We start from the raw sequence: 15,473 nt of genomic DNA, 5'->3' as shown, positions 1-15,473 counted from the left end.
AGGAAGTCGGTAACACCAGTGCTACTATTGGAAAACTTAGTCTGGAGCCCTGCTACACGTATTTTAAGGCATTCACTATAGTTGTACATCAGGGGTGCCCAATCCTGGTCCTGGAGAGCCCCTATCCAGCATGTTTTAGATGTGTCCCTCTTCCAACACACCTGATTCACATGTTAGCGTTACCAGGCTTCTGCAGAGCTTGATGATGAGCTGATCATTTGAATCAGGTGTGTTGGAAGAGGGAAACATCTAGAACATGCTGGATAGGGGCTCTCCAAGACCAGGATTGGACACCCCTGTTGTGCATAGAATAAATAATCAAATGCAGAGACAATTATTTAACTATATGTTAAGGAGTCGTTGTGTTTACAGTTATGCTTATGTGAGCCGGGATGACAACGACTTTGACACCCATTAAACCATATAATCAGCCCTCCTTGTTTCATCATATACGTCCCAGCCACCGGTAACACGTCCTGGCATGTCACTGTTACGGCTGTCAGTCACCCTCACGAGGCGCAGGAGAGTCGTCTACGCCCACATTCCTCACATTGTTCCCAGGAAGGGTTAGGCAGTGGTCAGGCTGCCCTTTATTAAGAAAAGAATAGAAGTGCAGCAGTAAAACACTGACTCATGTTACACGATGTGCCGCAGTGTGTAATCACACTACGTCATTATTCACTTAAGTACCAGTTATCAGTCCCTCATGGCTGATTCCCACTGCTCCACGTTAATGCAGCTCACAGTGCTTAAGAGCTCCGGCACACATTTTAAGCCAGCTCCTCACTTCTGTTTTGTCTCACTCGGACTTATCTGTCCACGCTGTCCCCAGTGTCGTAAGTTACGACCAGCGAGAAGGTCAGTTTATGTTTTCTGAAAATGTTGATTTGCTGTATCAAGGCCAGCAGGAAGTCCTGGTGAGGTTAAAGACAAATGTTTACTTTCCCCTTGGCAGCTTCCTGACATGCAGAGCGTTTGATTCCTCTCAGTCATTAACAGGACCTTGGTGGGGAGAGGCAGAGCGTTTAAGGCCGAGCAGCTCCAGTGAGCAGCACATGAGGAATGAGGAGGGTTAGAGGTGAAATTCTTACCTTGAGTGAACCTGCTATGAGGCAACCAGGCCTGAAGCGAAGCCTCAGTTAGGGTTAGTCACATATTTTCAGATTCTAGTCATTAGCTGGGAAACGCACTCGACTCACACGACTATAAAAGCTCCTCTCGAGTGTTTGCTCACGAGTATTTTACAGGGGAAGTGTGTGCCTGTTTATTTAGAGCGAAGCATGAATGAAAAGAGCTACTGTGAGACGAGGTTTGGATTTCTTAGAGCCCACAAACGTCCCTTTAGACTCAAAGAGCAGCGACTGCTTCAGGCAACCATCTCAACGGATGTTGTGCGCTGAACAAATATGGTTCGCTCTCTGCCTCGCTTGGTATTGGTCAGAATTTTGGCTCAATAGAGGAGTTAGTTTTTAATTCTGGATCAGACTTTATAGAGGTGGTACAAGTTTCAGTGGGACTCATTTAGTTATTTACCAAGGGCACTTTATATGAACTGAATCAGCACTCTTGACTTTTTCTTTGTGTGCCGTGTTGCGTCATATCGTGTTCTGACTAACTGACCAGCTGAATAAGCTGACTCTCTATAAGGCCTTTTACAGGATCTGTCTGGCTTTAGTCCACATTTCTCTTACTGGTAGCAGATCCTGTTCAAAAGACTGAAACCAGCAGTGTGCTAGTTGAAGTTACTCACGCACAAATGTATGAGTGGATGTTCTGAGAAGGATCGTTTCCTACAAGATCTCAGCAAATGATACTCAAATAGGAGGAAAGTGTGTTTTTGACAGGCACTGGTTTCAGCAGGATGATGTATTTGGGACTGAATTCAAACAAAGTGCACAGGTTTACTGCCATAAAGCAACATGTCGCCCAGTGCAACAGATTGGCTCACTCGTGTGTTTTTAATAGTTTTAGGGTGCAGACGAATAAGATATGTCAGGCTTTGATTGGCACCTGTCACAGGATGGGATGTATGAGGCAGCAAGTCAACTGGAGTCAAGTTGTGGAAGTTGATGTTAGAAGCTGGAGAAATGGGCAACGGACGGATCTGAGCAACACTGAGAAGGACCAAACTGAGTCAGAGAGTCTCTGAAATGGCAGGATTTTTGGGGTTTTTCCAGTATGTCGTGGTTAGTACCAAAGTTGGTCCAACGGAGGAAAAGGTCATCGTTACCAAAGACTTCCTGATCTACGTGGAGAGGGAAGGCTGGTCTGTAGAGATTAACTGTTTATAGAGGCCAGTGTTTGGCTTTTTTCTGAGTATTGGTACAATATTTGGTATTCTGATGCAGCTTCCTCTCTCTGAAGTCTCTAAATGTCCCGCCTACATGTCACAGCCAGTAACTGAAAGCTATTGTTTACGCAGAGAGACAGACGAGCACATTTGCAGAGCGGGGCAGTTGTGATGAACGAGGGTATTGGGAAGGTGAGGTAGCAGATGTTGTTCAGGTTGTAATAAACACCACGATTTAACTCGAGCACGATCAGTTTCCCTGTTACGCTAAAAACACCCCAACAGTTCATATTTTGCAGCGATGCTAGGCAAAGGCTATGATGAAGAAGTTTGCTGTGTCTGTCTGGAGCTGCTGACCAGTCACAGTGGTAATCCTGCCCCATGGGGTTTATTTGAAGAGTTCATTTGCAATAACAGATAAACTCCATTTTTGTAGATTTTCAGAAAACTTATTTTTTGTTGTTTGCTTGAGATAATATCAATCAAACTGAAGCTGAGTGGATTTGACTCTGTAGAAATGACAAAAATAGAGATAACTTAAGTTTGATGCTGTCTCAGATAGATGATGTAGAAGTGGGTTTTCTGAAGGTTTGTGAAGATGCAGGTATCTGTTTCTGCAAATGAACTCTTCATTTGTTGAATGTTTTGTTTGGAAACCTCGGGTCACCTTAGGTCACTTTGGGTATGTTGCTTCTTGTTCAGGACTGGTTGGAAGACAAATAGTCGAAGGTGTCGACTCGGTCTCCGAATGCCACAGATCACAATCTGACCGAGTATCTGTGGGATCTGAAAAACAAGTCCGACCCATTGAGGCTCCACCTCATCGTTTACACAAGCATGTCGCTGATGTGATGACGCAGCTTCCATTTACTTGGAAATACCATGAAGATTTCCTCAGAGCCCCTCTCTCATTTCGCTGCAGTCAGTGACAAGATCTGCTCCCTGGAATCTGATTCATTCCTGGAGCTCAGGCTTCCTGACCACTCAGTTTCCTCCGTACGGTTTTTATTGTGTAGCTTTTGGAATTTACTGGTGACGCTGGTGATGTCATACATCCGTCAACTAAAGGAAAGGAGATGAAAGAAACTGGTCCTCACAGATCTTATGATAACTCAATAGAAACTCCTTCACCCGTCCTCTCCTCTGATTGGTCGCCCTCACCTTTACCTGTTGGTTACCCTCATCTATCCACCTGGTTTCAGTTCCAGGCAGCAGGTTTGGTCAGAAAACCTGAGTTTCTGGCTGACGGAGCTGTCAGACAGGCAGCTTCACGTTCCTTATTGATCCGATCGATATCAGAGCTCATTAGTTTGTGGAGATTCACGCTGAGAGACGATGATCCTGATCGGATGTCAGATCAGAGAACTCTGACGTGACGGCGTCAGTCAGAACCTTGATCCCTGCTGTCACACTGAATGTCATGAATCCACTTCAAACATCTCCTTTGTTCTGCTGCGACATCACTCCACTGAACTGTTTACTGTAATTTACCGAAGTTATCTTGAAGTAATAAATAATGCAGCGCGAGGCTTTATACACGACCGGTGCACGGTGTATTAGTGCGCAGTGATCTCATGTTTTCATGCTGTAATTGATCACACTGATGGAATATTCCTGTCATACGTATTGTACATCTTAATGGAGATGAAGTGTGTGATCCTGAGCCTTGAGCACCTCCAGCCTGCATTAATGCATCTGCGTCACTTAGATCTGTGGGTTTTAAGAGGCACCGGCGGGTTTCAAAGGCATGTTGTGTTTTAAAATCGCCAAAATTACAACTTTTGAGCGGAAATCGTGAGTACAGAAAGAACTGTCAGATTTTTCCATCTTCATCTGTGGACGTTGGGACACCAGATCTGAGCGTAGAATTGTGATCGAAACCATGTCGTATTCAATAAATCCATAAAATGACATGTTTGCTGCAATCAGATGCGTTAAAATATATATATAGTAATAATAATATGGGTCGTAGCTCAGCAGTGACGTGAGCAAATCTCAGGGACTTTTCCACTGAACTGCAGGTAATGTTTACCCGAAGCAAAGAGGAGACGGGTCGAGAAGCAAAGTGGAAATGTAATGAAGCATCTGTAGCATGTAGAGTCCCTTTTGTTTTGTCTTTTACAGCGTTGGTAAAAATTTATGTGCATTTGGAAAAATTTGGGAAATTCCAGGTGGTTTCCATTTGGGTACGATAAAAAACCAAAGAGGATCAACTTTCGCTTTATCTTTTGTCTGATTTATGGCATTCTAACCGCGTCACGCTGTGAAAGAACCAAAATGTTCTGAGTTCTCTCTTCTTTGTTCGGTTTCCATGGAGGTGCAGAACTTTATATCGCAATGAAGTGAAAATGGTAAAAAAAACGCCGACAGTTCAGATACAGAACCAGCAGGACGTTGGTTTTTTCTGCATCACTTAATCAATTAGTTCACTGTCATCCAATGGTTGAACAAATAAAGTCACGTCCGACCTATAAATGTTCAGTTTACTGTTACATGACGAAGAGATCAGCAGATCTTCACGTGTAAAAGCTGCAACCAGAAAACAGTCAGATGGTGGCTTCTTTTTCTGATGGTGCTGGTTTGTTGTCGATTACTTGATGAACTCGTCCTCGTCTCTGTGTTGGTAGATGTTCATGAAGTCTGTTTGTCATTCCAGCTGCAGATTTCCTGAATCGCTGCTGCTGAGTGACTTGTGGTTCCACATAAATGCTATTGATGTAAACATGCTTTTAAAGATGCATTCGTTCATCTTCAGGTGTTTAGCTGAGTTGGTCTCTGGACCAGCTTCACCTTCTAGACTTTCTGTTTTCAGCAGCAACACAGCGTCTCTTTGTGTTTCACCGTTACTCTGATTACCTCTGAGTCCTTTCACACTCTTCATCATGGCTCCTGTTTCAGAGTTTCCAGTAAGTGGCCCCCCTCCCTCCACAGCAGACCGTCTGTGCTGCCCGTTGAATCCGCCTCTGACTAAGAATCAGACGTCTCCGTTAGTCACTTTCACATTTGTTCTCATTCAACGCTCGTGTTTTGGTTTTAAGGCGACGCATTAGCCTGGTGTTTACAGAGGGGAAGCGTCGCCACCTCCGACGGCTCCAGCATCACCAGCAGTGAGTCAGTGGGCTCCACTGTCGTCTGTCCGTCAGATTAGAGCCCCGCCGTCGCCTCCCAGTGGAGACGGGCGGAAACTGCACGGCTGAGCAGCTCATTTCCAGGAAATGATTTCAGTGGGCGTCGGTGAAGGCCTGGCAGCGTGAGGACACTGGTGGGAAAGAATGTGAGCAGCAACAGTTCAGCAGGACTCATGGGATGCCGGGGAGGGGAGGAGGGCTGAGGTCAGAGGGTGTTTTTCCGTTAATCGATAAGATCTTGTTGTTTTTGTTGAGACGGGGCCGATACAGGTGGCTTCTTGGGTGTTTTTTCCACCGGTCCTGGTGTTTTACCTGCTGTGGTGGATGGAAATTACCACATGTGAGTGTGTGGGCTGGAACCTCGTCAGAGACCTTTACTGAAGGGAATCTACCGGCTGGAGGTGGAGGACTCGTCCTCAGCACTCATTTGCATGTGTTTTTCCCCTAAAGCTGCTGATGGTGTTTGTGATGTTCGTCAGTGAGTTCGGTAGAACACAGGGAGGCTGTAGACGTCTGATGCTCTACAGTCTGCTGAAAGGGTTTGTTTTGTCTGAAGTCTTGACGAATCTTTTTAATATTCATTCGTCATTGAATCTTCTGGCTTCTTCTGGTCTCGTGTCATCGTGTGTGTGATCATACGTTTAACTCTTTTGTGGTCTTTTTGTCAGTTTTACTAAAAACGACACATCCAAGATGGTTTATGATCATCTGGGTAGGAATGCTTTGCTTCACTAAAGAGAATCAGGGCGTCTTGGTGAGGACACCCAGGATCTTTCTGCGTGGAGTCTCCATGTTCTCCCCGTGCAGCGTGGGTTCTCTCCGGGTTCTCCAGCTTCCTCACACAGTCCAGAAACATGCTGAGGTTAATTGGTGATTGTAAATTGTCTGTAGGTGTGAATGTGAGTGTGCTTGGTTGTCTGTCTCTAAGTGTAGCCCTGTGATAGACTGGTTACCTGTCCAGGTGAACCTGCCTTCACCCTGAGTCAGCTGGGATAGACTCCAGCCCCCCATGACCCTAGTGAGGATTAAGCGGAGTATAGATGATGGATTTTAATCGATGACTTGTTTCAGCCTTAAAGGGAATCTACCTTTATACACCTACCTGTGGGATTTTTGTTTTTAACATCCAAACAGGCCTTTTAGGAAGTGTGCCTGCCTGTGGGTTGCTTACAGCCGGTCAGCAGTAAACACTCGTCTGCTAACGCTTCCTTTTTTTCTCTCTTCTGTTCACCAGGACCGCTTCGCTGAAATCTTCGGCCAGGACGCGGCAGCCGAGAGCCGGAGGTCTCAGGAGAGCTTCAAGAAGTGGCTGCTGGTGGGGATGACGGTGGTGACCGGGGTCGTGGTCGGTTCGCTCATCGCCCAGAAACGCCTGTGAGAGGACCAGAGCCCCCCCACCCCACCCCCCCTCCACTACCCCCCTCTGAACCCGCCGCCGCCCTCCACGTCCTCATGAAGGTCCTGTTGGTCTCATCAGAACTGCTGATGATGTTTACTCCCCCGTCGTGCGTCCAGCAGCAGGCCGAGAAACCCTCAAACGTTTGCCGAACTTTTGAGGACAGGAAGGACAGAGTTATTGGTGTTCTTGTGTTTGTTCCAACCCCGACGGAAACGTGTGGTTATACAAAGAAAGACATGTTATTGTTTCACCTCACTGAACCGGTTGTTCCATTATTCACTCGTTCCTGCATCTTGTTTCTTCCTGTATGTATTAGTTTTAACAATTTTTTGTTTTTGTTTTGTTTCCCATCATTGAAAACGGGCTGATTCTAGTCTTACAATTAACCCCAGCGTGTGTGATTTGAGGAGTTCTGGGCTCTGCTTTGTCTTATCATGTAGTTGGTTCTGCCAGACAGCACTGCTGTATGTGCCATATGGAGAGTGGAAGCAGGGGAGGATGCAGCGGCGTCCCCCGACCACCATCGCATACAGAAGTACAGCGTCGCTCTCGCCTCACCCTGTCTCCTCACGCTTTTTGTTTTTTTGTACGAATGTTGCGTTCAAGTGACTCAAGCGGACGACATGAGAATCTTAAACTAAAACTAATGGGAAACTAAATCTCCTGCGTGTTTGTGTTTGTTGGTGCGTTTTTTGTTTTTTGTATTACTGAACCATTAAAATGCCACTGCTCCTGCTTGATCTGTGCTTCGTGGTCATAACTCGGCCTCGGGTCGATCCTCCGACTTGTCAGAGTCGGATCGACCGCATTTCTCAGACGTGTTTACTCCACAGTAGCTGAAGGACGCAGCAGATTCTGTAGCATCGCGTACAAACCGACGGAGCGATCGTTAGCCGTCACCGTCTCGCTGGGTGGACGTCTGCCTGTACAGCTGTCATTTGGCGACACTTTGTTTATGTTAATCTGCTTTTAAATGCTAAATAAGGGAGGTGGTGTTGAAATAAACTGCACCCGACACGCTGTAACGTAGTTGTAAGCAGAGATGTTGAAGTGTCGGATGCTAATTCGTCGAGTACAAACAGTACATCACAGCGAATCAGACACACAGAGAGTGTTTACAATTGAGCTCAAAGTTTCATTGTTGATCTTAAACAGTGTAAATTCTTCTTTCAAACGCTTTTATTCAAAGCGGCGAACATCGGAGAGCGGATCTAGTCAGTTCAGCTTCATTAACTGGACTCATTTCGTGGCTTTTATTCACACGCCTAGTTGTCATGAAGCACAAAGAAGATGTGTTCATAAAACAAACGTAATAAAACTTTAGTAAATACAGAGATATAGATGTAAATAAATGCAGCATCGTCTGTTTAGCATCATAACTGTAACTTTAATGACAGTTTTCTGTTACTGATGCTTCAAAAACAACTTTTCTAAAACCCTCACTCGTCCTCGTCTCTGTTTGCAGCTACTTTATAGTGTTAGAATCAACATAATGTTTATGGTGCTGCAAATAACAGCTAATTGGTTAAAAGTTCATCAGTTTGGATATTTGATTGTTACTAATTAAAATATGATGTGAAGCCGTTAATTGCTTCTACACACTGTCTAGTTTGGGGGCAGCGCGTTAAATCTTCACTCGTTTTGCAATAAAGTTCCAATCGTGTGCTGTGATGTTCAAGCCGAAGACTAGTTTTGCTGTTTTTTTATTTTCCCTCCACTGTTTCCTAATCAGTCCTTATTTGGGAACCATTAGTCGAGTTTCTGCGCCACAGCTCACGCTCCATGTCGTCGCCGCCGCCGCCTTCCTCTTAAGACTCTATGTAGCGAGCCGACGGTTCTGCATCACATGTTCTCTGAGTCGAATTTGTCCGCCATCTTGAGCAAATCGAAAGCTGTCGGCGGCTGCGGGAGCGTGAAGCTGAGACGCCTGAAGCCTCCATCCTCGCTTCCGCCTCGCTCCTCCCCAGGCGCCTCGGATCTGTCAAACCTCCGTCTCCGCCCGGCTCCACCTCTTCCTGCTGCAGTCCCACCGCTGTCACCGCATCCAGCCACGTGTGTCACTCACAGCTGGAACACCTGCCGCCGCCGCACACACACCTGGGCGCACACACACACACACACACACCTACCTGCCAGTCACATGACGTCCACAGGAGATGATGGAGGAGGAGGAGGGGGGGAGGATGGAGGCTTCGCTTTTTCCTTTCTGAACATCCACCCGTCTTTAATTTAAAGCAGGAGGAGCTTTTATGCACCAACAACTGGCAGCTCCGTTAATTTACTGGGAAGGATGGTGGTGGTGGTGGTGGTGGTGGGGGGTTGGCATGTGTGTTCCCAGAATCCTCCCACTGCTTCAGACTTGATCACATTCCAACATCCAGCCAACAACAATATGTCCCGGTGTTAAAGCGGCACAATAACACACACACACACACACACACAGGTGCTGTTTTTCTTTTTCCTTTTCTTATCAAGGCACCGATTCCAAACGTTAAAGCAAACACCATCCGGATGTGAGACATTAATCACTACATTCCCAGTGTGAGAGTGCAGCCACCAGCGGCGCCGCCGTCTTCAAAGCACGCCGTCATTACAGTCCCTTCTTTTTTTTTTTGAACCCACATTTACACCGACGAACACGGATTTCTCAAATATTTCACCGAATCCAAAAATGCGATCCTCTAAATGCTTCTACTCGAGCGTCCTGTTCGCTCACACATTCCAGTGCAGTATATATATATTTTTCTAGCCCCATCAAGAAGCTGCTCACAGGCTTGTTTTTTTGTTTTTTTTGTTTCTTCTCTGCTCTCATTTAAACCGATTCTCCTTTTTGCACATCCTGTGCGTTTGTCTGTGCGAGTGTGTGAGTGTTTGTTTCGCAAAAATGTTCTTGAAGGAGGCACAAATGAAGGAAGTGTGACAGCATTGGCACGACCCCTATATATATGCTAGTTATTGAAACCGATTAGAATAGTACGTTAGCTTAGTGACATATTTAAGAAGGAAAAAAAAAAACAGAACTGATGGCTTTTAAACTTTATTTATATTTGGTGTAAAAGAAAAAAAAAAAAAAAGCATAATCGTGCCCTTCAAATGGCCTTAAACTCCATCTTTGCATTGATGTGCATTGTCAGGTTCTTTTTGTTTTTTTGTTTTTTTTTCAGGATTATTGGACCAACACTAGACAAGAAAATGCAAGAGAAAGGATATTTTCAACAACAGCAACAAAAACAAAGTTGTCTCTGGTGCATTCTTGTACAAAACCACGTCCGATGGTCTCTTTGTATGTCTTTAGAATGCCACTGTAAAAATTTAAATTACATTGAACCCAATAAAGCCCAATGTTGGAAGATGTGCCGAGTCCGTCTCGTCCTTTGCGAAGCGTTGAGAAGAGCTTCCTCTTTAGAACATTAAATATTCAAGGTTTCGAGCAGCAGCTGAAATGAGCCAGAAAAAAAGAAGTTCATTTTATGCCCCGAGTGACAGTCGGGCTGACGAGAGGAAACGTAACGAAAAGGTCAACCGTGATGTAACGAGGAGACGCAAATCGAGTGTTTAAAGGTCAACGAGGCGAAATTTTACTGAGTTTTAATGACGATGAGTAAAGTTATCCGTGTTTTTATTAACACGCGAATAAACTCAGTGTCTAGTTTTATTGCTTACCAGCCAGTTAGCTTAGCCATGCTAACTGCGCTAACTGTGTAGATTCTGCAAGCAGGGAACGTTCCCACAACATTATCTGACATTGCCTACAAGTTCTAATTATGTTTGAAAGAAAACATTTAATCTGATGCTCAAAGAATGTTTTTAGGATATTAATCCTTTCTAATAATGTTCCTGTGAGGTTAAAAGTGAACTAAGACAGAACGTTTTAACATTCAGAGGATGTTTGGAGGATGTAGTCAGGTTATGTTCCATGATAGCGAAAGAAGAACGTTCTCGAACCAACATTCAATAAATGTTTTCTAGACGTTATCGAGGCTGCAGAAGATGGAATGCATTTTTATAAAATGCTTCTAGGATTTCATGTATTAACGAAGGTGGAACATTTTGCCTGCAATGTTCTGAGGATGTTCTGGGGATGTTGCTGTTGAGAACGTTCTTCTGTAAAACGTTTCCCACAATGTCAGATGAGACCAAAGGAAGTTTGTTCAAAATGCAGCATTCTGCAAATGCTTTGAGAACATTTTTAGAGCGTCTTTAGAGAACTTTTCTGCCTTTAAGAAGAACATTCTGGGAACTAAAAGAAAACTTTCTACTAAAAACATTACTAGAACATTTAGAACATTTTAGCTGCAACATTCAGAGGATGTTTGGAGAATGTTGTCAGATGATGTTCCACGATAACAAAAGAAGAACGAGTTCTCAAACCAACATTCAATAAATGTTTTCTAGATGTTATTAAGGCCTCAGACGACAGAATGTGTTTTTATAAAACGTTCCTGTGATTTAAGATATTAAAAGAACGTTCTATAATGTGTTCCTCAAGAACATTCCAAAAGCTTTCTAGGAATATCAACAGCAACTTTGTTAATATATATGTCATAATACATCACATTTCAGGATTGTTTAGGGGAAAAAAAATCACCTGAGGCTTCAATAACACCTGAAAAACGTTTTGTTAATGTTGGTTGGAGAACGTTCCTCCTTTGTCATCGTGGAACATCATCTGTGCTGAGTTCCTTCTTATGATGTTCTTTAAACACCGATTAACACATTTCCCTCAAAACAAATATTAGAATTTGTAGGTAATGTGATCTAATGTTGTGAGAACGTTCTCTGCCAGCTGGGATGGAAAAGAAAAACCTCTGCAGAACCATTAGAAACATTTTGGAGTTGTTTTTTTTTTTCTTTTCTGATTCCACAGTGAATTTTCCCAGTAAAGTATTTTGACTGCTGAAGTCTTGAAGGAGGTTTTTCTGTTAGAATGAAGGAAACTGAGCCGGTTTGATGTGTTTGTTCAGTCTGGTGTGTTTTTAAGTTTGTTACGAACGTCTTAAATCACCCAGAATTCAAACCAAATCAGCTCTAATGAAGGTTTGTGCAAATGCAGACTGTTAGAAGTGTGTTTTTGTGAAACTTGCCCCCAGAAGTTACTCATTAAAAATAGAAAAGAGACGAAACCAGGTGTTAGAAAAGCGAGTTAACTTCACACTCTGAGGCTGTAAAATAAGCACGGCTGAATAGAAGCTGCATCGCTTCACCTGTCGAGTGTGACGTGGCAGAAACTGGAAATACAAGCTGAATCTTTTACTTTTTAATGAACAAGCTGCACACAGACATCAGCAAAACTTTATTGTTTTATGGTCACACAGGACGGACACAGTGTGACAAAGAGCTGCAGGTGACTGGAGGTAACACAGATGTCCTCAGAGCTGCTGGCGGCGGTGGATCAGTTCCATCTTTCTACTGGTTTGAAGAGTTAAAACACAACATTCATTCTGACTTTAGCTTCATAGAGTAAAGAGCAGCAGCGTTCTGAGGTGAACGGTCCACACTCTGGGTTACCTCAGATACAGTCCAGCTTTACTTCCACTGCTTCTTCTCGTAGTCCCACTGGGAAGAGATTCCCTGGATGGGGTTGATCCTCATGTCCAGGATCCTCTGGAGCTGCTTGGCCTGCCAGTCGTCCTCGAAGGTCCGCGGACGTGGAGGGTAGACTGGAGACACAAAGACCAGAGACAGAGACATGAAGTCGTCAACAACAGTTTACATCCACTTATAGGACCATGTAGATCCTGACAGTCTGGAGTTTCCAGTGACTCCTATAGCTCCTCATTTTCTATGAATCTTTGTCACAAAGAACAATCATGCATTTTGGTTATTTCATGGATTTATTAAAGGTTTTCTGGACGTATGACAAAACCTACTGGTTCATCAATATACAGACATTAATGCTAATATGTGGTTGAACATCAACTGTTGGGTTCCGTCCACAATCTTCTGGTTTATCTTTGACTTTGAATCGCTGCAGTTCAACTAAACTTGTCGTCTTTCTGACTCAGACTTGTTCCTTCATCAGTCCACAGGTTCTGGATGGTTCCAGTCAGGACTTTGGGGAGACCAGTCTAGAACCTTCATTCCAGCCTGATGGAACCATTTCATCACCACTTTGATGTTTGGGCTCATTGTCTGGCTGGAACATCCAACTGTGTCCAAGATCAACCTCCTGCTGATGGTTTTAGGTTTTCCTGAAGAACGTGGAGGTGATCCTCCTTCTTCATGGTTCCATCTACTTTGTGTAAAGCTCCAGGTCCACTGGCAGCAGAACAGAACCAGAGCATGATGCTGCCACCTCCATGCTTGATGGTAGGTTTGGTGTTCTTGGGGTTAAAGGCCTCACCTTCTCTCCTCCAGACATGTTTCTGCTCAGTGTTTGTTCCATCTGACCACAGAACTTTCCTCCAGAAGGCCTTTTCTTTGTCCATGTGACCAGCAGCAGACTTCAGTGGAGCTTTAAGGTTCTGCTTCTAGAGGAAGAACTTCCTTCTCCATCAGCCTCTCAGCTCATGTTGATGTCAGACCCTGTGGACACTGACAGCTGTGTTCCAGCAGCTTCTGGTCCATCCAGAGCTGCTTTCTGCTGATTCCTGGTTGACTCTTGACCATCCTGACCAGTCGTCTCTCAGCAGCAGGTGATAGTTTGTGTTTTCTCCCTGATCATGGCACAACTGGACCATGAACTTTATACTTAGAAACTATTGTTTGTACAGATGATTTTGGGATCCATACCTGCTTTGAAATGGCTTTCTGACTTGTTCAAGTGAATGATTTGCTTTTTTTTAGCTCTTTGCTGAGCTCCTCAGACTTTTCCACTGTAGTGTTTGAGTCTAATGAGTGGATCAGATGGTTCTATTGAAATTGGATCAGAGGAGTCAGCAGCTGTAGTATGTATGTATATTTCTGACACAGCAGATTGTCTAATTGAGGTGAAAATGTGCAAAGGACAGAACACCAACAAAATAAGTTTATCTGCACCAATTCTGTCCAAAGAAGTCAAAGATGCAACAAGAAACTTGTGCACAGAAACCAAAAGTTGAGGTCAGAGTGACCAAAGGACATTTAATGAACATTAGAATTAGCGTATGTTTTTTTTTTGAGGCAGCAGATTTTGTAATTTTCTAGAAGACCTTCAATAAATCTACGAATGAGCCAAAATGCATGGTTGGTTTTTGTGATACAGACGAATGTGTTTAACATTCAGAGCTGTAGGAGTCACTGGAAAGTCAAGGCTGCCATGAAACACAACCTTTACGAGTGGAAGTCGACTTTTGTTCACGACTGTCTAAACGCACTTTGCTGACACGACACTCCACAAAAAGCTGCTGAACTTGTGTTTGACCTTCCAGCTCTGGACTAACTCCTAATTAAAGCCCTTCTTTATCAGACCTCTGGTCCTGTGCATGCTGGGAGACTCCAAAGCAAACCAGAACTGTCATTAATGATGCTAGCTGTGCTTTTTCCTGCTCCGACAAGTCGAGACGTCTTCCGCATCGACTCTCCTGTTTTTAACCATCCACATATTCAAGCAGAGAGGTGAGTTTTACCGTAGACTCTCTGCCACCAGACCACCAGGCCGGTGAAGCCCATGAAGAGGAAGATGCCTCCAATCACGGTCTTCCACTCGTCGGACGGCTGCTTCATCTCAGCGTAGGTCTGTTGGAACATCATCCGGTACACTGCAGGAGGAGACACGAGTGTCTTTAATACAACATGCAGATCTGATCTTTATATTTCCTGCTCGTCAGGTATTGTTGCTGTTTCGCACCACGTTGATCTCCTCGAATGTAAAAACCTTCTTGGCAATAAAACAGATTCTGATCGTGCAGCTCACATTAACGATCTCCTATCCTTCCATCCCAACAAGTCAAATAATATCCAAAATCCTCACGTCTTTGTTAATGTCATGCACTCGGTGGTGGAAGAAATAATAGAGTCTCCATTACAAATAACATCCTGCATTCTGAGTGTTTATTATCAGCTAAATGGACGTAAATTAGTTCATTCTGCAGCGAAACACTTCCTGTGATTTCTGTGTTATTGTGATAGTGGAGAACCTCAGATTTGACTATAATTAGAAGCTTAATTGTCATTATAAAGACAGCATGTGATTTGGAACTTTGACGGCCTTATCTGAGGAAAACGTGCGTCTTTAGGGTAAATAAAAAAATACAAAAAGTCTATAAAAAGATCATTTAAAAAGGTTCTCAGAAGGCATAACCTTCCTTCTGCTCCTGTATTGTGATTAGAACACATGAGGTTGTTTTATGTGAACCTCAATGGAAACAATATTGTGCTTCTTTACAAACTTGTTTTGTTTTTGCTGCACTTTTAACAAAAGAAGTAAATCCATCCACTACGCAGCTAAACGTCGCCTCTCTGAGAGTTTTATTGGTGCTAATCTACATTGTTCATGTGTAAGTTCATCATTTCATATCTCTACATGAGGAACACAATCTTTTATTAAATCTTTAGTTTTCACCTTCTTGTACAGTTTTATTATGGTGTCCTGCTTCTTTCACGTCTTATTTGCATGTAACACATGAATTTCTCCTGTGAAGGATCAATAAAGTTGATCTGATCTTAATTTACCATCAATGTGTTTGTTGATACGCTGTTGGTTTGATCCACTGAAACCTAGTTAGTTCATTTAATT

The 15,473-nt window shown here is 43.8% G+C and overlaps 2 protein-coding genes across 5 annotated transcripts in view; one reads left to right on the top strand and one right to left on the bottom strand.

The window, feature by feature from the left end:
* Positions 1-10,169, top strand: part of bcl2l1 (BCL2 like 1) — a 36,635-nt gene extending 26,466 nt beyond the window's left edge. For all 4 annotated transcript variants that reach the window (XM_008304602.1, XM_008304604.1, XM_008304603.1 and 1 more), the window contains one exon: positions 6,653-10,169. In XM_008304602.1, the coding sequence (XP_008302824.1) occupies positions 6,653-6,796 (144 nt within the window). In that variant the 3' untranslated portion in view covers positions 6,797-10,169. The remainder of the gene's footprint in view (positions 1-6,652) is intronic.
* Positions 10,170-12,061: 1,892 nt separating this feature from the next.
* Positions 12,062-14,518, bottom strand: LOC103374512 (cytochrome c oxidase subunit 4 isoform 2, mitochondrial; the record flags this gene model as incomplete). The annotated part of the gene is made up of 2 exons (XM_008304606.1): positions 12,062-12,477; positions 14,365-14,518. Coding segments are annotated over 2 exons (288 nt in total), but the record flags the coding sequence as incomplete, so codon positions are not given.
* Positions 14,519-15,473: the final 955 nt, after the last annotated feature.

The sequence above is a fragment of the Stegastes partitus genome, unplaced genomic scaffold, assembly GCF_000690725.1.
Source record: "Stegastes partitus isolate 25-593 unplaced genomic scaffold, Stegastes_partitus-1.0.2 Scaffold2263, whole genome shotgun sequence".
In the NCBI taxonomy this organism is placed as follows: domain Eukaryota; kingdom Metazoa; phylum Chordata; class Actinopteri; family Pomacentridae; genus Stegastes; species Stegastes partitus.
Note: the sequence above shows the minus strand (reverse complement) of the source record. Positions and strands in the feature narration are given on the sequence as shown.